Source organism: Cygnus atratus, chromosome 3 (genome assembly GCF_013377495.2).
Source record: "Cygnus atratus isolate AKBS03 ecotype Queensland, Australia chromosome 3, CAtr_DNAZoo_HiC_assembly, whole genome shotgun sequence".
NCBI lineage: Eukaryota > Metazoa > Chordata > Aves > Anseriformes > Anatidae > Cygnus > Cygnus atratus.
Window position 1 is genome coordinate 1,356,899 of NC_066364.1, and position 19,860 is coordinate 1,376,758.

General features: G+C 54.5%; 1 protein-coding gene across 3 annotated transcripts in view; it reads left to right on the plus strand.

Moving 5' to 3' along the window:
• Nucleotides 1-890: 890 nt before the first annotated feature.
• The window catches only part of OTOF (otoferlin), a 76,607-nt gene continuing 57,637 nt past the window's right edge, over nucleotides 891-19,860 (plus strand). For all 3 annotated transcript variants that reach the window (XM_035563601.1, XM_035563600.1, XM_035563602.1), the window contains exons 1-3: nucleotides 891-969; nucleotides 5,378-5,436; nucleotides 9,629-9,717. In XM_035563601.1, coding sequence (XP_035419494.1) covers nucleotides 891-969; nucleotides 5,378-5,436; nucleotides 9,629-9,717 — 227 coding nt within the window. The remainder of the gene's footprint in view (nucleotides 970-5,377; nucleotides 5,437-9,628; nucleotides 9,718-19,860) is intronic.

Genomic DNA, 19,860 nt, shown 5'->3' on the forward strand with positions numbered 1-19,860 from the left:
CCGTTTTGAGGCTCAGAGCACGACGAGTGCAGGCTGCAGAGCGGTGCAGGAGCTCCCAGCATCTCCACCAACCTCTGGCCCCAACCCGGACCAGCTGGAGGGCCGAGGTCCAGCGCCCCTGTTGCTGCCCCTGGGGGGGCTCTGAGCCTGACCCCCCACCCCCGGGGGCTGGCACAGGCGGGGGGATGGATCTCAGCCCCCCCATCGCTTGCTCCCCACCCCAGGAGATGCTGAGAGCAGCGGGGTCCCCACGCACCCCATGTCCCCATGGTGGTCCTGGGCGGTGGGACATGAGCTCAGGTCCTCCCAGGCACCATGTCCCCCTCCCGTGACATGCCTGGGGCAGGGGAGGGGGAACACGCATTTATTCTACCCCCCCAGCCAGCAGCACACCCGGGGAGGTGCCTCGCAGTGGGGGGGAGCCCTGCCTCAGTTTCCCCACTGGGAGATTGGTGTGGGGGGGTCTGGGGCTGGTTCCTGCATCCCGCCCCCCCAACCACCTCCAGCCCCGGGGAGGGGCGGGCAGGCGGGGCCGCGGCTGAATAAAGGGATTAATTCGGCGCTGGGGAGGGAGAGGGGGCACCGCACCACACCAAGCACCGCGCACGGCACCGCGCAGAGCCCCGCGCATCTCCCGGCGCATCTCCTGGTGGAGACCCCCGCGCATCTCCCCGCACAGCCCCGCGCACCTCCCCGCGCACCTCCCGGCGCATCGCTCCGCACCCCGCGCATCTCCCCGCACATCTCCCGGTGGAGACCCCCGCGCATCTCCCCGCGCACCTCCCCGCGCATCTCCGGGCGCACCGCTCCGCACCCCGCGCATCTCCCCGCGCATCTCCCGGTGGAGAGCCGCCGCGCATCGCCCCGCGCATCTCCCCGCTCCGCACCCCATGGCTCTGCAGCTCCAGCTCCGCACCGTCTCCGGCCTCCGCGGCAGAGCCGACCGCATCGCCAAGGCGGCTTTCCGAGGTAGCGGGGAGGGGGCTGCGGGAGGCGGATTTTGGGGGGAGGTCCCGCCGTGGGCTGTGCCCGGGTGCCCCTGCCTCAGTTTCCCCATCGTGGGTGCACCTAGGGGGTCGCACAGCCCTCCCCGAGGGGGTGTGAGCCCCCTTGTAGAGCTGTCCCCCCATCCCTGCTGCCCTGGGGAGGGGAATGGGGGGGGGGGGGGGAAGTCCTAGGGTGGTGAACCCCACTTCTCAGGGGATGGTTGGGGGGAGCTGGGCCCCTTTTAGGGTCAGGGCTACTGCTCGGGTGGCAAAGTGGTGCCACCAGGGCAGTGTCACCAGAAGGGCTGGGAGAGGAACTTGCCTGGCTCCAGGACCCGCCGTGTGCTGGGATTTCTTCTGAGGCTGCAGCTTTGGTTCTGCTCAGGTCCCCTCCAGCCCCAAAGCCTTCCTAGGGGGCTGAAAAAGGAGCCAAACCTCCCCAGGGGTCTGTGCCCTCAGCACAGCCACTCCTGTATGGTCTCTGCCTCCCAGAATCAGCACAGGGATAACCCTTGGGAACAGGTTGCACCTTGGACCGATGGAGAAGCCCAGGATGGTCCCAGCCTCAAAATGCTCCCACTTGGAGATGCTTCCTTGTCCCCATCCCATGTTCCCATTCCTATTTCCCTGCACAGTGCAGGATTGCCACCGCTGTCACGCCGGGCAGCGCTGGCTCCAGGCAGGATGACACCAAACCTCACGGCCCCGCTTCCTTCCCCGTGGTGCTGAGCCACCAGCTGGGCTCCTCGTGGGCGTTTCTTTGCCTCTAAGAAATTCGGTGTCGTGGCTGAGGAGGTTAGGAGATGTTTTCCTGGTAGCCTGCTGCACTCAGCCTCTGTGCGCAGAGGGGACTTGGTCTCGTGCTGCCCATCTCACTGCTGTGTGCAGCTGGGGATGATTTTTCCCCAGCTCCTCCTGGGCAGCGCAGGGTCCGTGGCCAGGACACCAGCTGCTGCTGTTCTCTGCAAGCTCAGCCCTGGAGGAGAAGCTCTTGGCAGCCAGACCCAGCAGGGCTGGATCCTGAGGTTGTGGCTGGCAAAACCCCATGGCTAAAAGGGCAGCAGCGGGTTAGGGAGTGATCCCCATCACGGCTGGGGCAGGACCGGCCCCCTTTCCTCGCCCAGCGGGTGGAGGAGCTTTGGTCCCATTCCCTCCTGTGCCACTCAGTCTGTGCCAGAAGCTGCAGCAAGCCTTGCCCATGAAGGGCCCCGCGGCTTGAAGCGCCCTGTTTGTGGCATGTTAGTGCCATCCAGGACACCCAGCCCCAAATCCTGCCCCAAACTGCTCGTGGTCTCCAAAGGGGACAAGAGGAGACCGCTCGGTGCCTGCCCTGCTTACAGGGGTGTCTGGGGGCAGACGCTGTGGGTGTTTTGTGGATGCAGCACAGCATGGCTCTCTGCTGCAGGAGAGCATGGGGCTGGGGGTGCTGGCTAACGTGGGGCACGAACCTGGGACAGGTCCTTCTTGTGTGGGGCTGCAGAGCCCTGCTCAGGATGGACGGACCGGAGCTATCGCTCTGCCATGATACAGGAGCAGTGCGATCGTTGTAGGAAGGTGATCTCCCCCAGACACCCCTTGTTCAAGAGCTCTGCCAGCTGTAAGGCAGGAAGGAGGATTTGCCCCATCAGCTGGAGCTCCCTGGCATTGGACCAGAGCTGGGTGGCAGCACACGGTGGGAAGGAGCAAGGAGAGAAGCAGTGCCCAGTCCTTTGGCAAGCTGAGCTGCTGGTTGCTGTTCGGAAGTCAGAGCCTCAAACCAGACGTGTTGGCAGCCCCGGGGGCTTGGACAGGCTCATGTGCTCACCTCGTGGTCATTTCTCAGTGGGCTTTGTGGATGCTTGCCCGGCTCCTTGCCCCGTGGTAATTTAGGATCGATGGGGAGCAGGGTGATGGTGTGGGGACGTTGTGTTATTGGTGTCCTGTTGGCTTCCCAGCCCTGTGCTGGGCTGGGGCCAGCAATGTTGGTGCTGTCCAGAGAGGGGCCGGGGCCTGCTCCTTGGAGAGCTCCCCGAGCCCAGGGACATGGGGCTGGGCACCCTGCTGGGGCAGGGGGGGGACAGGGGCACCCAGGGGTGCCTCCAGCCTCAATCATTCTGGGTTCTGTGACCCTCGCGTCAGCCCCGGGGGAGCATCCCCGGGTGCGCAGCTGGGGTTGGTGCCCAGGAGTTGAGGGAGGAGACTTGTGCCACTCTCCGTTGACTCTACAGGCAGCGTTAGACCCCAGTTTTTGCGGGGAAAGAGTTAAGGAAGGAGCCGGACCCTGTGTGACAGCCTGCTGTGTGCATTTCTGCGGGCTGTGCTCTGAAATGCTGCTTGGCTCCAGCTCAAGGGGGAGATTAATAAATCACAGCTCCGATAAAAGGGCTCCGATTAGGGTCCGACGTGGGAGGGGAACAGATCAGGGCTGCTCACCTTCCACCAGGGGCCCCAGGCACCCAGCAGCTGCCCTGGTTGTGCTTAGCAAATAGGAGAAACTGAGGCAAGGACGGGAGCTGGTTGTTGCTCTCGGTTGCAGGAGGAGCTGCCAACTTGTCTCCCCAGGAGGAGAGAAGGGGACAGCCAAAATCCCACCCCGAACATCAGGGGCTCCCCTCCCATCACAACGTGGGACTTGACTCACCAGGCACCCAGGGTACCACCTGTACCTGGGGGACCGGGGTGTGTGAGCCAAAATCCCTCGTCTTTTTGAGACCCTCAGCTTTCTTAGGAGGTGTGGGGCTGGTTCTGAACTCCATCACGCTGTCGGTGCCCTGTGCGTGCTCCAGGCTGGCTCACAGGGGTCTGCACAGCCCCACGTCTGCTGCCTGTGCAGCTTTCCAGCTTCCCACCTCTTTATTCTGCAGGGAGGACTCAGAAGTGAGCTAATTTGGGCTTTTAAGCAAATCTTTGCACTGCAAACTGGCTTCAAGGGAAGAGTGGAAAAATGTCCAGGGGCTGGAGCACAAACAAGCACGATGGGAGTGGGAACACCGGAGGTGTCCACTGGTGAATTTTCCCCATCCTGCTCATTTTGTGGGGGCAGCTCCCGTCTCCCAGCAGGATCTGAGCTTTTCCAGGGCTGCAGTGGGACAGCAGCATCCCAGACCCCTGTGCAGGGTGCAGGATGTTTCCCTGCCCTCCTCATGCTGTTGTGCACCCAGGGCTGTGCTGGTCCCCTGCTGGAGACAGGTCTGCCCCTAGCGCAGTGTTTTCCCTTAGACCTGGTGCAATCAGACAGCTTGTCAGCTAATCGATCACAGGAGTTGGAGAAGAGCTTAGCGAGGTCTTTGGATTAGCTGCGTGTAAATGAGAGACCAGCCAGAGACCCCGCAGCACACCAGGCACCGTGGCTGATGGCATCACTTTAATGAAACAATTCCTGGCTGGGCATAGGGCAGGGGCTCCCACCACATTCACTCGCTGTAATACCTGCTCTCAGGTCACATAGGGCGGGTGGCAGATAGTCCACCTTGGGTGGAGTTTCTTCTCCAACCTGCATGTGCCCACCGGTGGCTGATTGCCCCCCCCCGACCTGTGCACGTCTCATTACCCTGGTCTGGTATCTTGGTGTGCATGGGGATGCTCAGCACCCCCCGTGGGAGCCCACAGCAGTGCTTAGGTGCTGCCTGCACCGACACACGGTGCCTGACCCCATAGCTGGGGACTTTTAGGGTCTGGCTCCTGGTGGCTCCATCCCTGGTCCTGCAGGTGGAGCTGGCTGTGTGAGAAAATCCCGCATTTGTGGGTGGAAAGATTCATGGCAGGGGACTGGGAGGGTGGTTTGGGATGTGTGGTGCACCTTCTGGCTTTGCTTCCAGCACCTGGCAAAGGGATTTTCTGGCTCTCCTTAGGTAACGATTAAATCCGAAAGGGCCCAGCTATGGGATGGGGCATTCCCTGCAAAGAGCAGTGCCCGCAGGATGTCTCAATTTTGGTAAAATGAAGTTGGTGGCACAGTGGGAGGGGGGTGCCCTGGCCTCCAGGGGCTGCCTGTGCAGGTCTGGCCCAAAGCACCTGCCCTGAGGCAGCTTTAATTACCCAGGAAGGAAAAAAAAAAAAAAACTCAATTTGATTCAGTGAGATATTATTAGCATTTTCATAACACCACAAGAGGCAATGTTATAAAGTGGATATTAAGTAGAAATATCGGTTTGGGGATGGAGGGGTGAGGTTATCCCACGAGGGCAGCCAAAAACACCAGGCTGGGGCTCCCGGGACGTGGTTTCGTGGTAGCCCTGGCAGTGCTGGGTGAATGGCTGGACCTGATGGTCTCAGAGGTCTTTTAAACCTAAGTGATCCTACGATTCCCTGGGGAAGCCGATCTCAGCAGCCACCCCAAAGGCTCAGCACAGAGGCTTCCTTCCCCGTCGCCCTGCTCACAACCAACCCGTGTCTCCTCGTCCCCTCTGCAGGGCTCTCCTTCTACACCCGAGTGCTGGAAAGCTGCGAGGACGAGGCCAGGTTTGACGAGGTAAGAGGAGACGTGCCTGCCTCCTGGTCCATCTCTCATGCCTGGTTTGCTTTGCCGTGACTGATTTTCCATAAAAATATCCATTCTCCCTCTGGAGCAGAGGGATTCCCAAGGCAGCAACAGCTCCTTGCAAGGACAGAGGGGAAAAAAATGCAGTTACAGGTGAAAAACTCAAACTTAAGTGTGTTGGCACTATCTTTATGAGCTCCAGCATGTCTCTGGTGGGTGCTGAATGGATCTCATGGACCACAGGACCCTGGTCTGCTGGGGCTGGGGGTGTCGGGGATGTGAGACCTGGGGCACTTCCCATGGTGTGGACGCTCCTGGGAGCACGGCTCTGCCTTCTGCCTGCCTTTCCCCTCAAACGCAGCCCTGGTGCATGTGGGACACGGTTAATTAAAAAGCAACCCGTGTTGTTGGCACTGAGGTTTCAGGAAAAAATACTGGGGGAACCCCACAGGCTTATGGCTTGCGGTCCCCTTGCCTAGGAAGGAAGAAGCCCTTCTTGTCCCAAATCTTTGCTTGGTGCCAGCCCCCATCCCCTGCCCTCGCATCGTGGTGGTGACAAGCTGATTGATCCTTTTTGGGTGCCCACGGGGTGATGGATCAGCCCGGCGTGGGGCTTGGGGAGGGGGCGAGAAGGAGCTGCAGCCCCAGCCCTGCGTGGTGTTAAAATGCAGCTTTGCCTTCAGCGGTTACCGAGAAAATATTCAGAGATGATTGAAATAAGGTCACCCACACAAGCAGGGAGTAGAGCTGCTGCTCTGAAGTCACGTTCAGAATGGAAATAGGCATTCAAAGGAGAACGGGTGCTTCCTTTGATTGTTCTGTGCTTCTCCGAGAAGATAACCCATTCCCAGGGGCAGGAGAATAGGTGAGCCCAGGAGAAATATGACGATTTTAAAGCTGTTTATCACGTTTAAAGCTTTTTTTACCGTGAGAAAATAAGATTCCCTCCTGGTTCTGGGTGTGGGGTCTGTCTGTGGGGCGACAGCCCTGAGCTGCTCCAAGGTCGAGGCACCCCCAGCTCCTGGTTGTGACCCTGGGGGGGTTTTGCCTTCAGTGCAGGTTTTGGGGGCAGAGCCCAGCCTGGGCTCCCCCCAGTGCCAGCAGGATGGGATCAATAATTGCTGGTACGAAAGGCAAGCCCCCGCTCCTGGGCTCACCTCTCCAGCTCTGCAGGTGACTTGTTGGCAGCTCACAGCCCTGCAGGATCGGACCGAGGGTGCTGTGCCTCCTCTGGGTGCTGGAACAGGGCTGCTGCTGCAAAAGGTGTTATAGGTGCAGTCTTGTTTCTTCCCACCCCATTAAATCCCTAATTGCTCGTGCTGCTGAAGCAATGGCCAGGGCAGGAACGTGGACGTTGAAGCCAGCGAGGGGGTCCTGGGCTGCCCCCAGCAATTAGCTGATGGGAGAGTCCAGGAGAGAAATATTTCCATCTGGGTATACACAAATAACAAGTAATTGACAAGCCCAGATGACATTTTTTTTTTTAATTAATTTTTATTATTGCCTCACTGCAGCACCCCAAAGTCCCCCCACCAGGAGCCTTCGCAGGGAAGCGAAGAGCACATCAGCTTCCCTGCCCCTGCTTAGCATTCGCGAGATCCCACCACCAGGCTGGATTTGGGCTGCCCCAGTGGTTTCCTTTTTGTTTGTTTTCCTCCCGTTTCTTTTTTGCAATTATTTTTATTCGTGGCTTAATGAATTATGTAGAACCTGGGCCTTTCCAGAGCCTGGGGAAGAAAAGCTGCTGGCTATTCTGCAGGGTGGCCGCGGCGCTGTGGCTGTTTCACATAACGAGGAACAGTTGCATCACATCCCACGTGCACCCCGAGTGGTTTCTGTTCCAAGTGGAGAAGAAACCTTTTTTTTTTTTTTAATTTAATTTTATTTTTTTTCCCTTTTTTAATAAAACAGATAAAACTGACCCAGCAGACATCACTTGCTTAGCTTCGCATAGGGCTTTTAAGAAGACTTTTAACAATAAACCAGTGAGGAGAACCACCTGCCAGCCAGCTGGGGAAGGAGGGAGTGCAAGAAAAACAGGGGGGGCTCGGGGAGCAGCCCCAGCTCTGGGAGGTGTCATGGTGATGGATGGTGAGGATAGACGTGCTCTGGGTCCGTGTTAATGGGGTCTGCTCATGGGGCTGGGGGCAGCCCGTCCCCACATCCCACTGCAGCCTTGACACCCACAGGTTCAAGGCAGAAATATGCTGCAAATATTTACTACTGAAGGTAACCAGCTGTAGAAGCCACTTATCTGGAAGGGTAATTAATTGCTGATTGAATTCTGGTATGTCTTTTTTTTTTTTTTTTTTTTCCTCTGTTTTTTATTTGTTATGAGTGAGGCACAGGGCATCTCTGATTTAGGAGCCTCTGAGTAAAACACAAAAATCCGTGGTCTGGGTTGTATTAGAGGTCAGTGGGTGACTCTAATAATCCTTTCCAGGCTTAAAATATATATATATTATATATATATATAAAATTCTTCTTAAGGCTTAGAGCACAGCATCCTTGGGGGAGCGATGGCCATGTTTTGCTGCAGGATGCCCCGGGGCATGGGATGGTGCATCTGTAAGAAGAAGAGGGAGTAGGGCTGAATACCCCAAATCATCTGGATCAGTTTTCCACGCACTGGGATAAAACCAGGAGGAGAAGGAGTGTGGATGGGCAGGGCATGGGTCGTCCCCATGCTGGGGAAGATGGCACAGCTCTCTGTAGTTGGGGATCTGGGTGATGTTCCTTGTCCTTCTGGTGGTTTTTGGGGGGTTGTGGACAACTTTCAGAGCAGGGCGCTCTCCTTTACTGAATTGCATTCCCCAGGGTTTGAGGCAGACCGCCAGCAGCTTAGCAGGCTGCGTGCGTGGCTGTGGATGGGGGTCCCTCTGGAAACAGCCTGCAGAGCTGGAGAGCTGGACACACGGCTGCTTCTCCTCCTGGGGCTGGAGACCTCTTCCAGCACAGAGCACAGCGCCGTGGTGTGCATCAGGGCACGAATAATGCTGGGAAGAGGAGTGGAGCTGCAGAAAGCAGCAGACTGGGGCTCGTCCCTGTGCTTTGCTGCTCTCCCGGGTGCAGGGCTTTGGCATTTGCTCGCTGGCTGTGGTGTAAACATCCCCGAACAGGCTGCGTGGCATGGAGAGCTCTCAGCCAGGCTCAGTGGGGATGCTCGGAGGGCTCGCCCATGCTGGGGGCTGCACAAACCCAGAGGGCAAGGGACAGCTGGGTCCCCAACCCCACAGCCCAGGAACATGGGGCAGGGACTCACCCATACGCGTTCAGGACAGAGGGATGCTCGTTCCAGTTCCTCCCCAAAATTTGGTCTGTGGACAGTGACGTGCCCAAGGAAGACTTTCTGGGGCGCTTTATCCAAAAGCCTGACTGCCCCACTCCGGTGGGTGCCAGAGCCCTGGCACAGGTCCTGGGCACAGGGCCTTGCTCCCCATCCCTGTGGGAAGCAAAGTGATGTCGTGAGGCCATTTCTATTTTTTTTCCTATTTCAGGATGTTTTTGTATTTGCTTCCTTGACTCACTGCAGGAAACATAAAAGGGAAAAAATTAGCTTCGGAGATAAGCATTTGAATATTTCTGAAGAGTCACAAACATCTTCCTGTGAAGCTGCTTGGCCAGCACTTTCCCTTCCAGGCTCTGAATGCAGCCCTGCAGCGGTGCGGGGCTCAGTCCCGCTGCCACGTCCCCGTGTGCTGGTGCTGCTGTCCCCGAGGCACCGAGAGCAGCTCGGCTGGGGCTCTGCTCGGACATGGGAGGCTGCAAGGGATCCAGGACTTGGAAAATGAGGGAAGCTCGGGTGGTTTGGCCTGGCAGGGTGATTCCTTAGCTTGGGGAGGAAAAAAAGAAAAAAAAAAAAAGAAAACCAAATATATCTATATCTATAACCCAAATATATCTATATCTAATCCATCTATATATCTATATCTAATCTATCTATACTTATATCTATGTAGATAGATATAGATATAGGTATAGATATAGGCATAGATATAGGTATAGATATAAATATATTTGGCACCAGGACACACGGTTAGCGAGCCTCCTGTGAGACAGCCCTGCCTTTTGCTGGGCAGAAGGGGTGCTCAGCATCCCCCCGTGGCCCTCCCAGCCCCATCCTTATCACCTCTGCCGCCTCTCCCTGTCCCCAGCCTGACATCTCCCCGTCCTTCCTCCCCAGACCTTCCGCTGGCCGGTTGCGAGCAACGTCGATGGGAACGAGATCCTGGAGATCCAGGTCTTCAACTACAGCAAGGTCTTCACCAACAGGTGAGAGCGGGGCTGCCCTTCCCTCCCACCATCCTGCTTGAGCTGGGGCCACATCCCCCTTGGGTTTGGGGGCCAGAGGGTGACGAAGAGGTGTTTCCTGGGTTGGGCAAGGAAGCCCAAATGTTTTGTGAAACAACACAGCTTGTGAGTGCAGCCGGTAGCACCCAACAATTTAGTTGTGGTCGCAGCCACGTCTACACCATGGTTTTGTGAAGGTTCTGCCATCTGGTTCAGTATGCTTTGCATGTGTTTAAGAGAAAATTAAATATTTTTGTAAGTTAACAGGGTGGAAGTTCCTTTAGTAAGTTAACGAGGTGGAAGTTGATACCTGAAAGTGTCTCTCCAGCTTTGCAAATTCTGCACTTGGTTATTTATCTTACTATTTATTGTAATTTGTTTTCACCTGGATATGGTCGTTGTCAGGACTTACACATTATGTGCAATGTTATGAGGGGTTTTTTTTAAGGTTTATTCCAGTTAAAGTTTTGCCCACGCATTGATAATGAACACAAGAGAGAAAAAGTTTGTCCTCTCTGTCAGCCTTAGTGTTTTTCATACATTTTTCCATGCTGTCACTGCAAAAATATGGGAGCATTTCACAAAAACATGAATGAGATGTGAATTGTCCTACACAACATTAACACTGATATTATAGAGGGAAGAAAACAAAAAAAAAGATCCTTTTTTTTCAAGGTTTGCAGACTGCATTAACAGACAGCTGATGGGCAGCCAAGGAGAGGTTCTGCAGGGCTTGTCCTGCTGCTATGCTCATCCGATAGCGAGGCCCTTTCTTCTCCCACGAGCTTTGGCTTCAGAAATAGAAGCCAGGACTTCATGGTGAGCCTAGGAATGGGAAGAGGAAGAAGGTTTGAGAACTGGTGGACAGAAGGAGGGGATCTGGGTGACGTGCAGGTGCTGTGCTGGTGCCCACGGACAGGGGCAGTCACCGTGAATCCGTTTCTTGTGTGTGCGGTGGGGCCAGACGCTGAGCCCCCCTTACTGCGAGGTGTCACCCAGCCGTGGCGTGTCCTGGGGTTTGCTGTCACTCCCAACCCTTTCTCCCTGGTGCCTTGCCTTTATAAACCCTTCTGCAGCCAAGGAAGGGCTTGGGCTCGTGGCTGGATGTTGGATGTTGCGGTTGGTTTGCCTGTGGTTGGACGTTGCTTGGGTCTGGCTCTCCGGAGGAACACACGTTGCTGAAAGGATTTGTTGTAGCAAAAAACAGTGGCAAACATTTTCGCTCTGAAAGCAAAGTGTCTTCCCCAGCTGGGGCTCAGCAGGGTCACCAGAACATCTCCCAGATGCACACAGACGTTCGTGCAAAAGCTTGCTTCGCGGCCCAAAAACGAGGAGACAGATGGTGTGCAGGGCAGGCGTGCTAAATACGCACAATTAAAAAAAAATGAGAAAAAAAGATTACCTACCTTCATCTTGCTTTTAAGTCAGAGCTTGAGCAGCAGGAGAGTTGAAAAACTTGTGTCATTCAAGGAGCAAGGCAAGGAGCCCCCAGGGGGTGGTGGCTGGGCTGGGGGGGGAAGCATGTCAGATGCAGAGAGAGGAGGGGGCCAGGGAGATCCCAGCTCTGCTTGGTGTGAGCCACCTTGAGCCACGTTCAGACCACTTACTAAAGGCACCTACACTGAGACAGTGGAGCTGGAGAGGTCTCCAAGCTCATGAGTGATGCCCACAGGGCATGTGTGAACACCTTTGTCCCCTGGGTACTGTCGCTGCCACGCGGTGCAAAGCACTTGCAGCCAAGGCAGGCTTGCTCCAGCCTGGAGACAGATGATGGGAAGGGACGGGGCATCCCACCAGCCATGGTGGCTCCAGGCCTCCTATCTTCATCACCCATCAAAAATAAACGAAGTCAGGCCAGCTGAATCAGATGGTTTTGCCTTATCAAACTGCGCTTCAGGGCATACCTCATTTACCTCCTGGACAGGAGTGTGGTGTGCACACAAAGAAGCAATCCCCTTTCCTCTCTCTCTCCCTCTCTCTCTCTCTCTGAACCTGAAAAAAATCCCACTTGAAAGATGCACTAAGAAGTAGAAAGTGCAGTATGTGTGTCTGCAAACAAAGGACTGTTGCTGTTCCTCTGTGGGACCTGGGAAGTGGAAAAGCCAGGGCATGGCAGCAGGCTGCACTGATTAGAGGCTGAGCCAGCAATCACTCGGGTAATTCCTTCCTCCCCCTGGGTGACCAAATTCTCTTAGAAATCTCCAAATACCCAACACAAAATAAATATCCCAATAATGCAGCCAAATTAATTACTGACTTTTTTCCTTTGACGAACTGCTTATACAGCTGCATCAAGCTAGCTGAGAGCCACTTCCCCTCCCAGGACAACCTTCAGTATTATCATTCCCATCACTTTGGTTATTTTCCTCAGTTTGCCTTTGGCTCCTGAGGGCCTGGGCAGCACACACCTGTCAGCCTTACTCTCAAGCAGCAGCTGGTGGTGCAGGAGGGAGCAGGCTGCAGCCTTGGGTCTGCACCTCTGCCTTCCATGGAGACTCAGCCGGTGCTTGCTCCCTACGATCCCATCTTCAGCATGAACCGAGCAGCACCTTCACCTTTATCCCTTGCTGCTCTGCACTGAGTAGGGATCCGACCCCAGCTTCCACCAGCTCATCCCCCTCAGTACAGATAAAGCCCCATGCTGTGCTCCGTGCCCCAGGGACACAGGAGTCACAGCTGAGGCAGCAGGGCTCCTGTCGTGGTGCCTGTAGCCCACAAAACCAGGAGCACCTCTGCCTGCTTCTTGGCAGGCATTTTCATCCCTTGAAAGCTCTCACGCCTTTGTAGTCAGAGCATCCCTCTGCCTTGCTTTTGAGAAGGCTGCTCCTGTTTTTTTTACCATCCCCAATCATCTTTGCAGCTCGTTATCCCACTAGTGTTCAGTTTTCAACGCCTCCCCTCCGAAGCACAGGCTGGACACACCTTAGCCACCTCCCTCCTCCCTTCATGCAGCCAGGGAGTAATTGCTTCGTTATGCTCCATGGTGCAAACTCCTGCAGGGCTGTGGATGCACCAACTTTTTGGAGCTGTTCCCAGGAGTGCAGACCATGATCTGCCAGCCTGAGGTGCTGCTTCTTGGAGGTGTTTTTGGCTCGTGAGTGCCCGTTTGGGTTGGTTCAGGCACACTGTGAGGTCCTCACCATCCTGCGGGGCTGCCTCCACTCCCCGGTGATTGAGTGCTCATTATTTAGAAATTGTTTTGTAAGTTATTTTTACATGTCAGTCACCAATGTAGTAGTCATCGGGGTTTAATAGCAAAATTGCACTATAGCACTGCCATTCAGCGATGACTATCAACTGATATCCTATTTTTAGAGTTTCTCCATTAATCTGCTCTTGTTAGTGTGTAGCATCGATAGCAGGCACTGTAAAACCAAACATTTTGTAGGAACCTATTCCTTTCACGCAGTTACCAAAAAAAAAATGACTCTGAAGAAGCTCACCGAGCTTGTTTTGACATGCTCCATCTCCTCATAAACCTACCTCGAATGTCATTGATTACACTCCAGTTTTTAATTCCTTTATTGTTGAATCCTATACAGGATTTTCTATGACTTTCCTAGGATGGCTGCCAGGTGAGCTGGGCTCTCTCCATTCACCCCGTGTGAACACTTTGCTGTGCCGGGATTTCTCTGTTATTCCAACTTCATTACAAATGCTATCAGCGGATCAGGGGCTGCCAGTTTGTGTGTGATGATTACCCACAAACTACTTCTGGAACAATGCACAGAAATATTTATCCAGCGTGTTTGCCTGCTTTATATCATTATGGGCTGGAACAGCAGCTACTGCCCCTGTTTCTGGGCTGCATTTGCCTTCAAAAGTGGAGCTTATTGTCCCCAGTACTGCTGGGGCCAGAGGCCAGTTGGAGGATGCTATTGTCCTGCTGTGGTCCTGGGGTGGGTGCTGGGAGCATCCTGACACAATAAGGACCAGGCTCAGGCGCTGGCATGGGGCTAATCTCAGAAAGATGTTCTGTGGCGGAGCATCCCCAGCTCCCTGCAGCAGCTTTCCAGAGTTTAATTACCTGTTCCATCTCTCTGCTGAATTAAAAAGCACTTCAGGTTGGAAACAGTTTCCTCGTGCTGGCATTTACAGACAGTGGTAAAGTGATCCCTGAAGCATCCCTGTAGTGGTGTGTGTGTCCCAGCAGCGAAGGGAGCCCCAGCACGGGGTGCTCTGGTTGTGTGGGGCCCCCAAGCCATCCGTCCATACAGCACAGCCCAGGGCAGGGGTGGGGAGCAGGGAACCCCCTCAGCAGGCACCCAAAAGACAACACCTCGAAGGAGCTGGCACCTCTATTAGCGTTGTTATTACAACCGGGCACGATGTTGTCATAGCACATCGGACCTCAGACAGGAACCAAAAGACGTGGTGAGCAGCAAGGTGTTAAATCAGGGAGGTGAGAAACTGGGGAAAGTGCTGAAGGTTTGGGGTCAGGGTGGCAGCTTTGTGTCGCAGCACGCAGCCAGGAGGGCTTTGAAAACTGGGCATGGTAGGCCCATCACGCAGGCACCGCAGCTGGACAGGGACCCTTGTCATAGCCCCCCGGGATGGCTGGGGCTGGGAGCACCCCTGGGCACCCACCCAGCCCAGCAGTGCTGCCTGAGGGGCAGGGGGAGCCGCCGGGGCTCCAGGCTGGGCCCGGGGCCTCTGGGCCTGGCCCTGGGCACCGCTGAGCAGAGCCCGGCTCCGGCCTCTCCGCACCTCCCTGCGGGTACTGACGGCCATGGGGGAGCTCCCCCGGAGCCTCCTCTGCTCCAGGCCCAGCAGCCCCAGCTCTCACAGCCTCTCCTCACAGCACGGGGGCTCCAGCAGCAGTGGCAGCAGTAACGGGCATCAGGGCTGCCACCAAGACAACATGAAGGAGAAATGAGGTTTCAGGAAACGACCTGCCATTGACCAAGTAACCCTCCGAGCAGCTGAACCCCCAGTGAGCGGCGAGGGCTCTGGAAGAGCTGGGAGCAGCAAAATGCATCCTGCCCTGGGACCATGTGTTTTGGGACCAGGGGGTGGACAAGTTCCTGAAGTTCCCCGAGGCAGAAGGCCACCAGGAGCCCAAGGGGGCGATGGCAGCAGAGCCTCGGTCCAACCCTACAGGCTGCCTAATGGGGGTGGAAGGAACTGGCTTCAGATCTGAGCATCGGCGGCAGGAATCAACCCGCAGAAGAGTGCTCCAAGTCAGAAATATAAAGGGATTAGCCATGGATTTATGTCCTGCCTGCTGAGAAATGCCCACACCAGTACATCAGTGCCAGGTCCCGAGGCAGGGCCACAACCACAGCCTGTCCTTCTGTTCCAGGAGGAGGAGGACAGACAGACACAAATCTTGACCAGGAGGGAGAGGAGAAGGGAGAAGCAGAGCCCTGTCCCCAGGCTTTGGAAAGGCGAGCCGTGGTGAATAATTCACGTGAAGCTGATTAGCACAACTTATCAAAGCCCCAGATAAAGGCACGACACCCGATGCAGGCCTGCCGTGAATAATGGAGGGGGCCGGTGCCGAGCCGCAGCTTCGTGGCTATTGCCTTGCCTTTGTCTGCTGCCCTGTGGCCAGCACCATGCATCTGATTAGCTGGTAAGATAATCCTTCCCTGGCCCTGGTCCCCTGACAGCAGCTGATTGCTTCTGGCTCCACTGAGGGGCTGTGGGCTTGTGCCTGGTGGCCATCCTTGGGAGCTGTTCCCCAGGGCAATGCATGGCTGGGTGCCCAAAGAAGGGGGCAGTGCATTGAGACAGTTCATGAGGGCACCTTAAATGAGGAATACCATCCTCCAGCCATGGTTGGTGGCAGTTTCTTCAGTAAAAATGTGTAAAGAACCTCCTGATTTCCATGGTGGCCAGAGGACATTTCCCCTGGGATGCTTATTCTCCAACTCCAAACCACTCTCTTCTCTTCCTTGGTCAACACTGCCCAATGTCACCTTGTTGGGGACCAAGCGGAAGCAGGGTGCCCCATGCCAAGGTATAAAATTGTGTCAGTGCACATCCACAGCCAGAACTACAGAACCACAGCTTCCCTGCCCCTACGTCAGCACCACGGCTGGGCTGGGAACTCTCCCTTCCAGCCCAGACCCAACCAAACCACCCTGGGGACACCTTGCCCTGGTGTGGGTGGATGAGCGACAGTGCTGCATCCTGATGGAGGTTAATTTACTAGAGAAGGTGCAGATTTAAAGTCCTGCAGCCGAGAGCCCAAGAGAAGGACAAATAGGAACATTTTTATGCACCCATCCTGAAAGCATGAGATTCTTCATTTGATGCCACGCATCGCATCATGGAAAGCAGGTGATGAAACCAAACAGCTGTTGCATTGTGAGATGATTTGTAGGAACTCAGTGAGGAACTCCTACAGGAATACAATTCATTTTTGCCCTTTCCCTTCTGGTCCCCTGGGGAAACCTAAAAAATATCTCCAGGGTGAGTGAAAATTCATGGCATATGATGCCACAGTGCCCTGGGAGGGGACATGTGCAGGAGGAAGGTGTGTGATGTGGGGTCCCAGGTGTGGACCTGAGTGTGTCTGGGCAGGAGAAGACACTGTAAGCCACCTACCAGCGACCTGGTGCCGGGGACCACATGTGTGGGGGAGGCAGAGAGAAGCAAGGAGCAAGCGGAGGCAGCAGCCAGGGCAGCATGCTGTGATGGGGAGACACCAGAGGACACCAAGTGGTCCAGCAGCCACAGAGCAGCATCCCCAAGACAGGAGGTCCTGCCCTGGCCTGGGGGACCACTTGGACCAGCTTCTTCTGCGCCCCACATTCTCCCTGTGCCTAGAGCCAGGACATCCCATAAGGATGGAGAAAGCTGCACGAAACCTCATGCCTTTTGCTCCGAGGAGGTTTGTTTTCCTCCCCGCTGGCTGCATGTCACCGTTTTCCTCTCCGGGGTGAGAAGAAGCAGTAACCAGATCTGGACAAGGGTGATGCCGTGGTGGGCACACAGATAACACCCCCGGCAGAAAGCCGATCCGCGGAGAGCAGGCGGCAGCTGGCTCCCCTTACCTGGCCAAGAGACAGAAGGACTAATACCAAGGGCTTTTAATACAGCTCTCTGGGATAAAAATAGAGCTTCATTTTGTCCTTTGTGCTCCGGCTTCTTTGGTAATTCGGGTCTCTGCAGGATTCGTGCCTTTAGTGAGAAGCTGCCCCCAGCGGGACTTGGGGACACCGAGGTGCTCACCGCTTCTGCTCACCCGCAGACGGTGATGTGCTGCAGAGTCACCGCAGGAGCCTGCAGTGCTGGGACCTTTCTGCTGCCAGCCGCGCTGAAATATCACGGGCAGACCCTGCAGCATCATCGGTGTGGCAGCAGGACCAGTGCTCCCCAGTTCCCCCTCAGCGTGCCAGGTCCCAGGGACACCACGAGGTTGCACCTGGGGGTCTGCGTCCCACCCAGTGGAGCCCTGGGTGCACACATAAAAATGTGCTTTTTGTGCAGAGGACTGCTCAAAGGCAGAAAACAACTGCACCTCTGCAAATGAAACTCTGTGCTTTTAACCCAGACAAAATGTTTGCAAAATATTTCATCTAATAGATCGAAATGGATCTAATAGACCAGAAAAGGGGCCAAACGCTCTGGAGCTGCTTTATTTATTTTATTTTATTTATTTTATTTTATTTTATTTTATTTTACTTTATTTTATTTTACTTTATTTTACTTTATTTTACTTTATTTTATTTTACTTTATTTTATTTTACTTTATTTTATTTTACTTTATTTTATTTTACTTTATTTTACTTTATTTTACTTTATTTTATTTTACTTTATTTTACTTTATTTTACTTTATTTTATTTTTAAACAGTAAATTAAATTAGGCGTCTTCAGTTCAGAAGGGGAGATAACTTGCTTTAACTTTTTCTTAGCCCTGAAGTGGTCAGAGAGCTGGGCTTGATCTTTGAAGGTCCCTTCCAAGTGAACTATTCCACACTGCACTATGCTATGCTATGCTATGCTGTGCTATAACAGAGATCCATCAGGCTAAACCAGGGAGGCAGCAGTTATTCATCCCCTGTTCCAGCAGAAAAATGTGAAGTTTTAAAAGAAGACATCAAGAGGCAGGCTCAGGATGAAGTCAGTCTTCAGACAAAGCCAGCTGGGCTGTGGAGGACCCCATGACATCTTGCGGATGCCAGAAGTTTACAGGCTCAAAACTGAATTTGGCATCTTCATGGAATAAAAATCTACACGAGTTTATTGAACACCAAGATATCGCCCCTGGGCCAGGAGCCCTAACGTGGGCATTTTTGATGGGCCAGAAGACGTACACTGACCAACAGGGTTTGATGAGCTTCCTGATGTGTCTGGGTTGTCAGTATAAATTGATTTTTCCTCCTGAGAGCCCAGACTCCCTACCCTTTCCGATCCATGGACTGTACTTTTTATTTTATTTTTTTTTCCTGAAATCAGCACTTCCTCTGCATTTTGCATTGCACTTCTTGGGCTGTGGGGTTACTCGCCTCCGAGGCAGGTCCATGTCCAACCTCTTTTCCAGGAGCTACCAAATGAGTTTGGTGGGATCAGTGAGCAGGGTCTCCTCGAACGTTCCCCTGCACTTGGACGCTGCAGAGCTTGCAGTGGCAACCACTGGCCATGCCTTTAGGTACAAAACAGGGTTCATGCAATGGTGTTAGATGCAAAACATTCCCTCCTGTGGCTTACATGATGTGTGCCCAGAGCTTGAAGCAGCCTGAAGAGCTTTTTTCACTGCACAGCCAAACCGCTGCTCCTTTTGTAATCATCCTGCTGCAGCCAAAGCTTCCCAAATCGCTTACCTCCTCATCACCCTGCTGCACCCTGCCTGCGTGGATGGTAAATTGGCTTACCCTGTGAGTGTGTGCAATCATTCCTGTTTTGTTAATGGCTGGATAACCCAGAGAAATGTAGGACACCCCAGCTGCTCCACCTCAGCAGCCTCCAGATATGAAAAGTCGCTTCAGTGAATTAACTTTATTTTTTCCCAAGCAAACTCTTGCAAAAATTCTCATTAAATATGAATGGATTTTCATTCACCCTGGAAGACAAGTGGAATAACATAATGAGCGCCAGTCAGCCCTGTCTTGTAGAAACAGATCCTGTCAGGAAAGTCATTGGGGATGCGATTACAGACCTGGTTGCCAAAGGTGCTGACGTGGATGCGCTCAGACTTGGCACGGTGTCTGACTCGGTGGCACACAATATTTTGACTAAGAAATGAAAACCCAGCAAATCTTGTCACGGCGGGTGCTGGGGGTGTCGTGCACGTGCTAAGATCCCAGCAGAGATTGGGGACAGGGATGTGTCACCAGGGAGGATGGCAGCCTGGAGAGCCCTGCGGGGATCAGGGCTCCTCGTGCGGCCGTGTGCACCTCCCCACACTGGTGAACTGGTGAAGGAGAAGGGTGGATGGATGGATGGATGGATGGATGGATGGATGGATGGATGAAGGGATGGATGGATGGATGGATGGACGAAGGGATGGATGGATGGATGAAGGGATGGATGAAGGGATGGAAGGATGGATGAGTACAGGGAGGGATGAGAGTCTACCTGCATTCCAGAGGCTCTCCCAGGTTCCAGGAGCAGAATTTGCCCAGGGAGCAAATGGCATCCAAGGGGCTGAGCTAGCAGGGAAGGAGGGACAAGCCTTCATGGCCTGGAGGATGCTGTTGGCAGAACTGGACCAAGCTGCACAGACTTCAGCTTTTTTTTTTTGCCTAATAACATCTCAGGCTTCAGTGCTGCCTTTGCTTTGGGGGAGTGGGCACTTCAGTGCTGGCAACGCCTGGCAGGGTTCTGCATCCCCCCGGGCACTGTCTGTCCTGAAATGCTCTGGGCATGGCATGCAGAGGGATTCGTGGAAAGGTGGCACGTGCCACGAGGGCAAAGAGCAAAGAGCAGCACGTGGTGGGATGTGCAGCAGTCCCAGACCGCCCCATTCCAGGGCTGCAAGCCCAGAACCGGGCTGGGTTGGTAACGGAAGATGCTCGAACAATCTGATAAAATTACGAGTGACCCAGAAAAACTCCCTCTCTCTTTCCATCAGCAGAAATGCCAGGGAAGGGAGCAGGGCACTCGATGAATTATGAAAGGCTCGGAAGTGAAAGGCGGCGCAGGCAAGTGCTGAATATTTGATCCCCTCTGGCTCG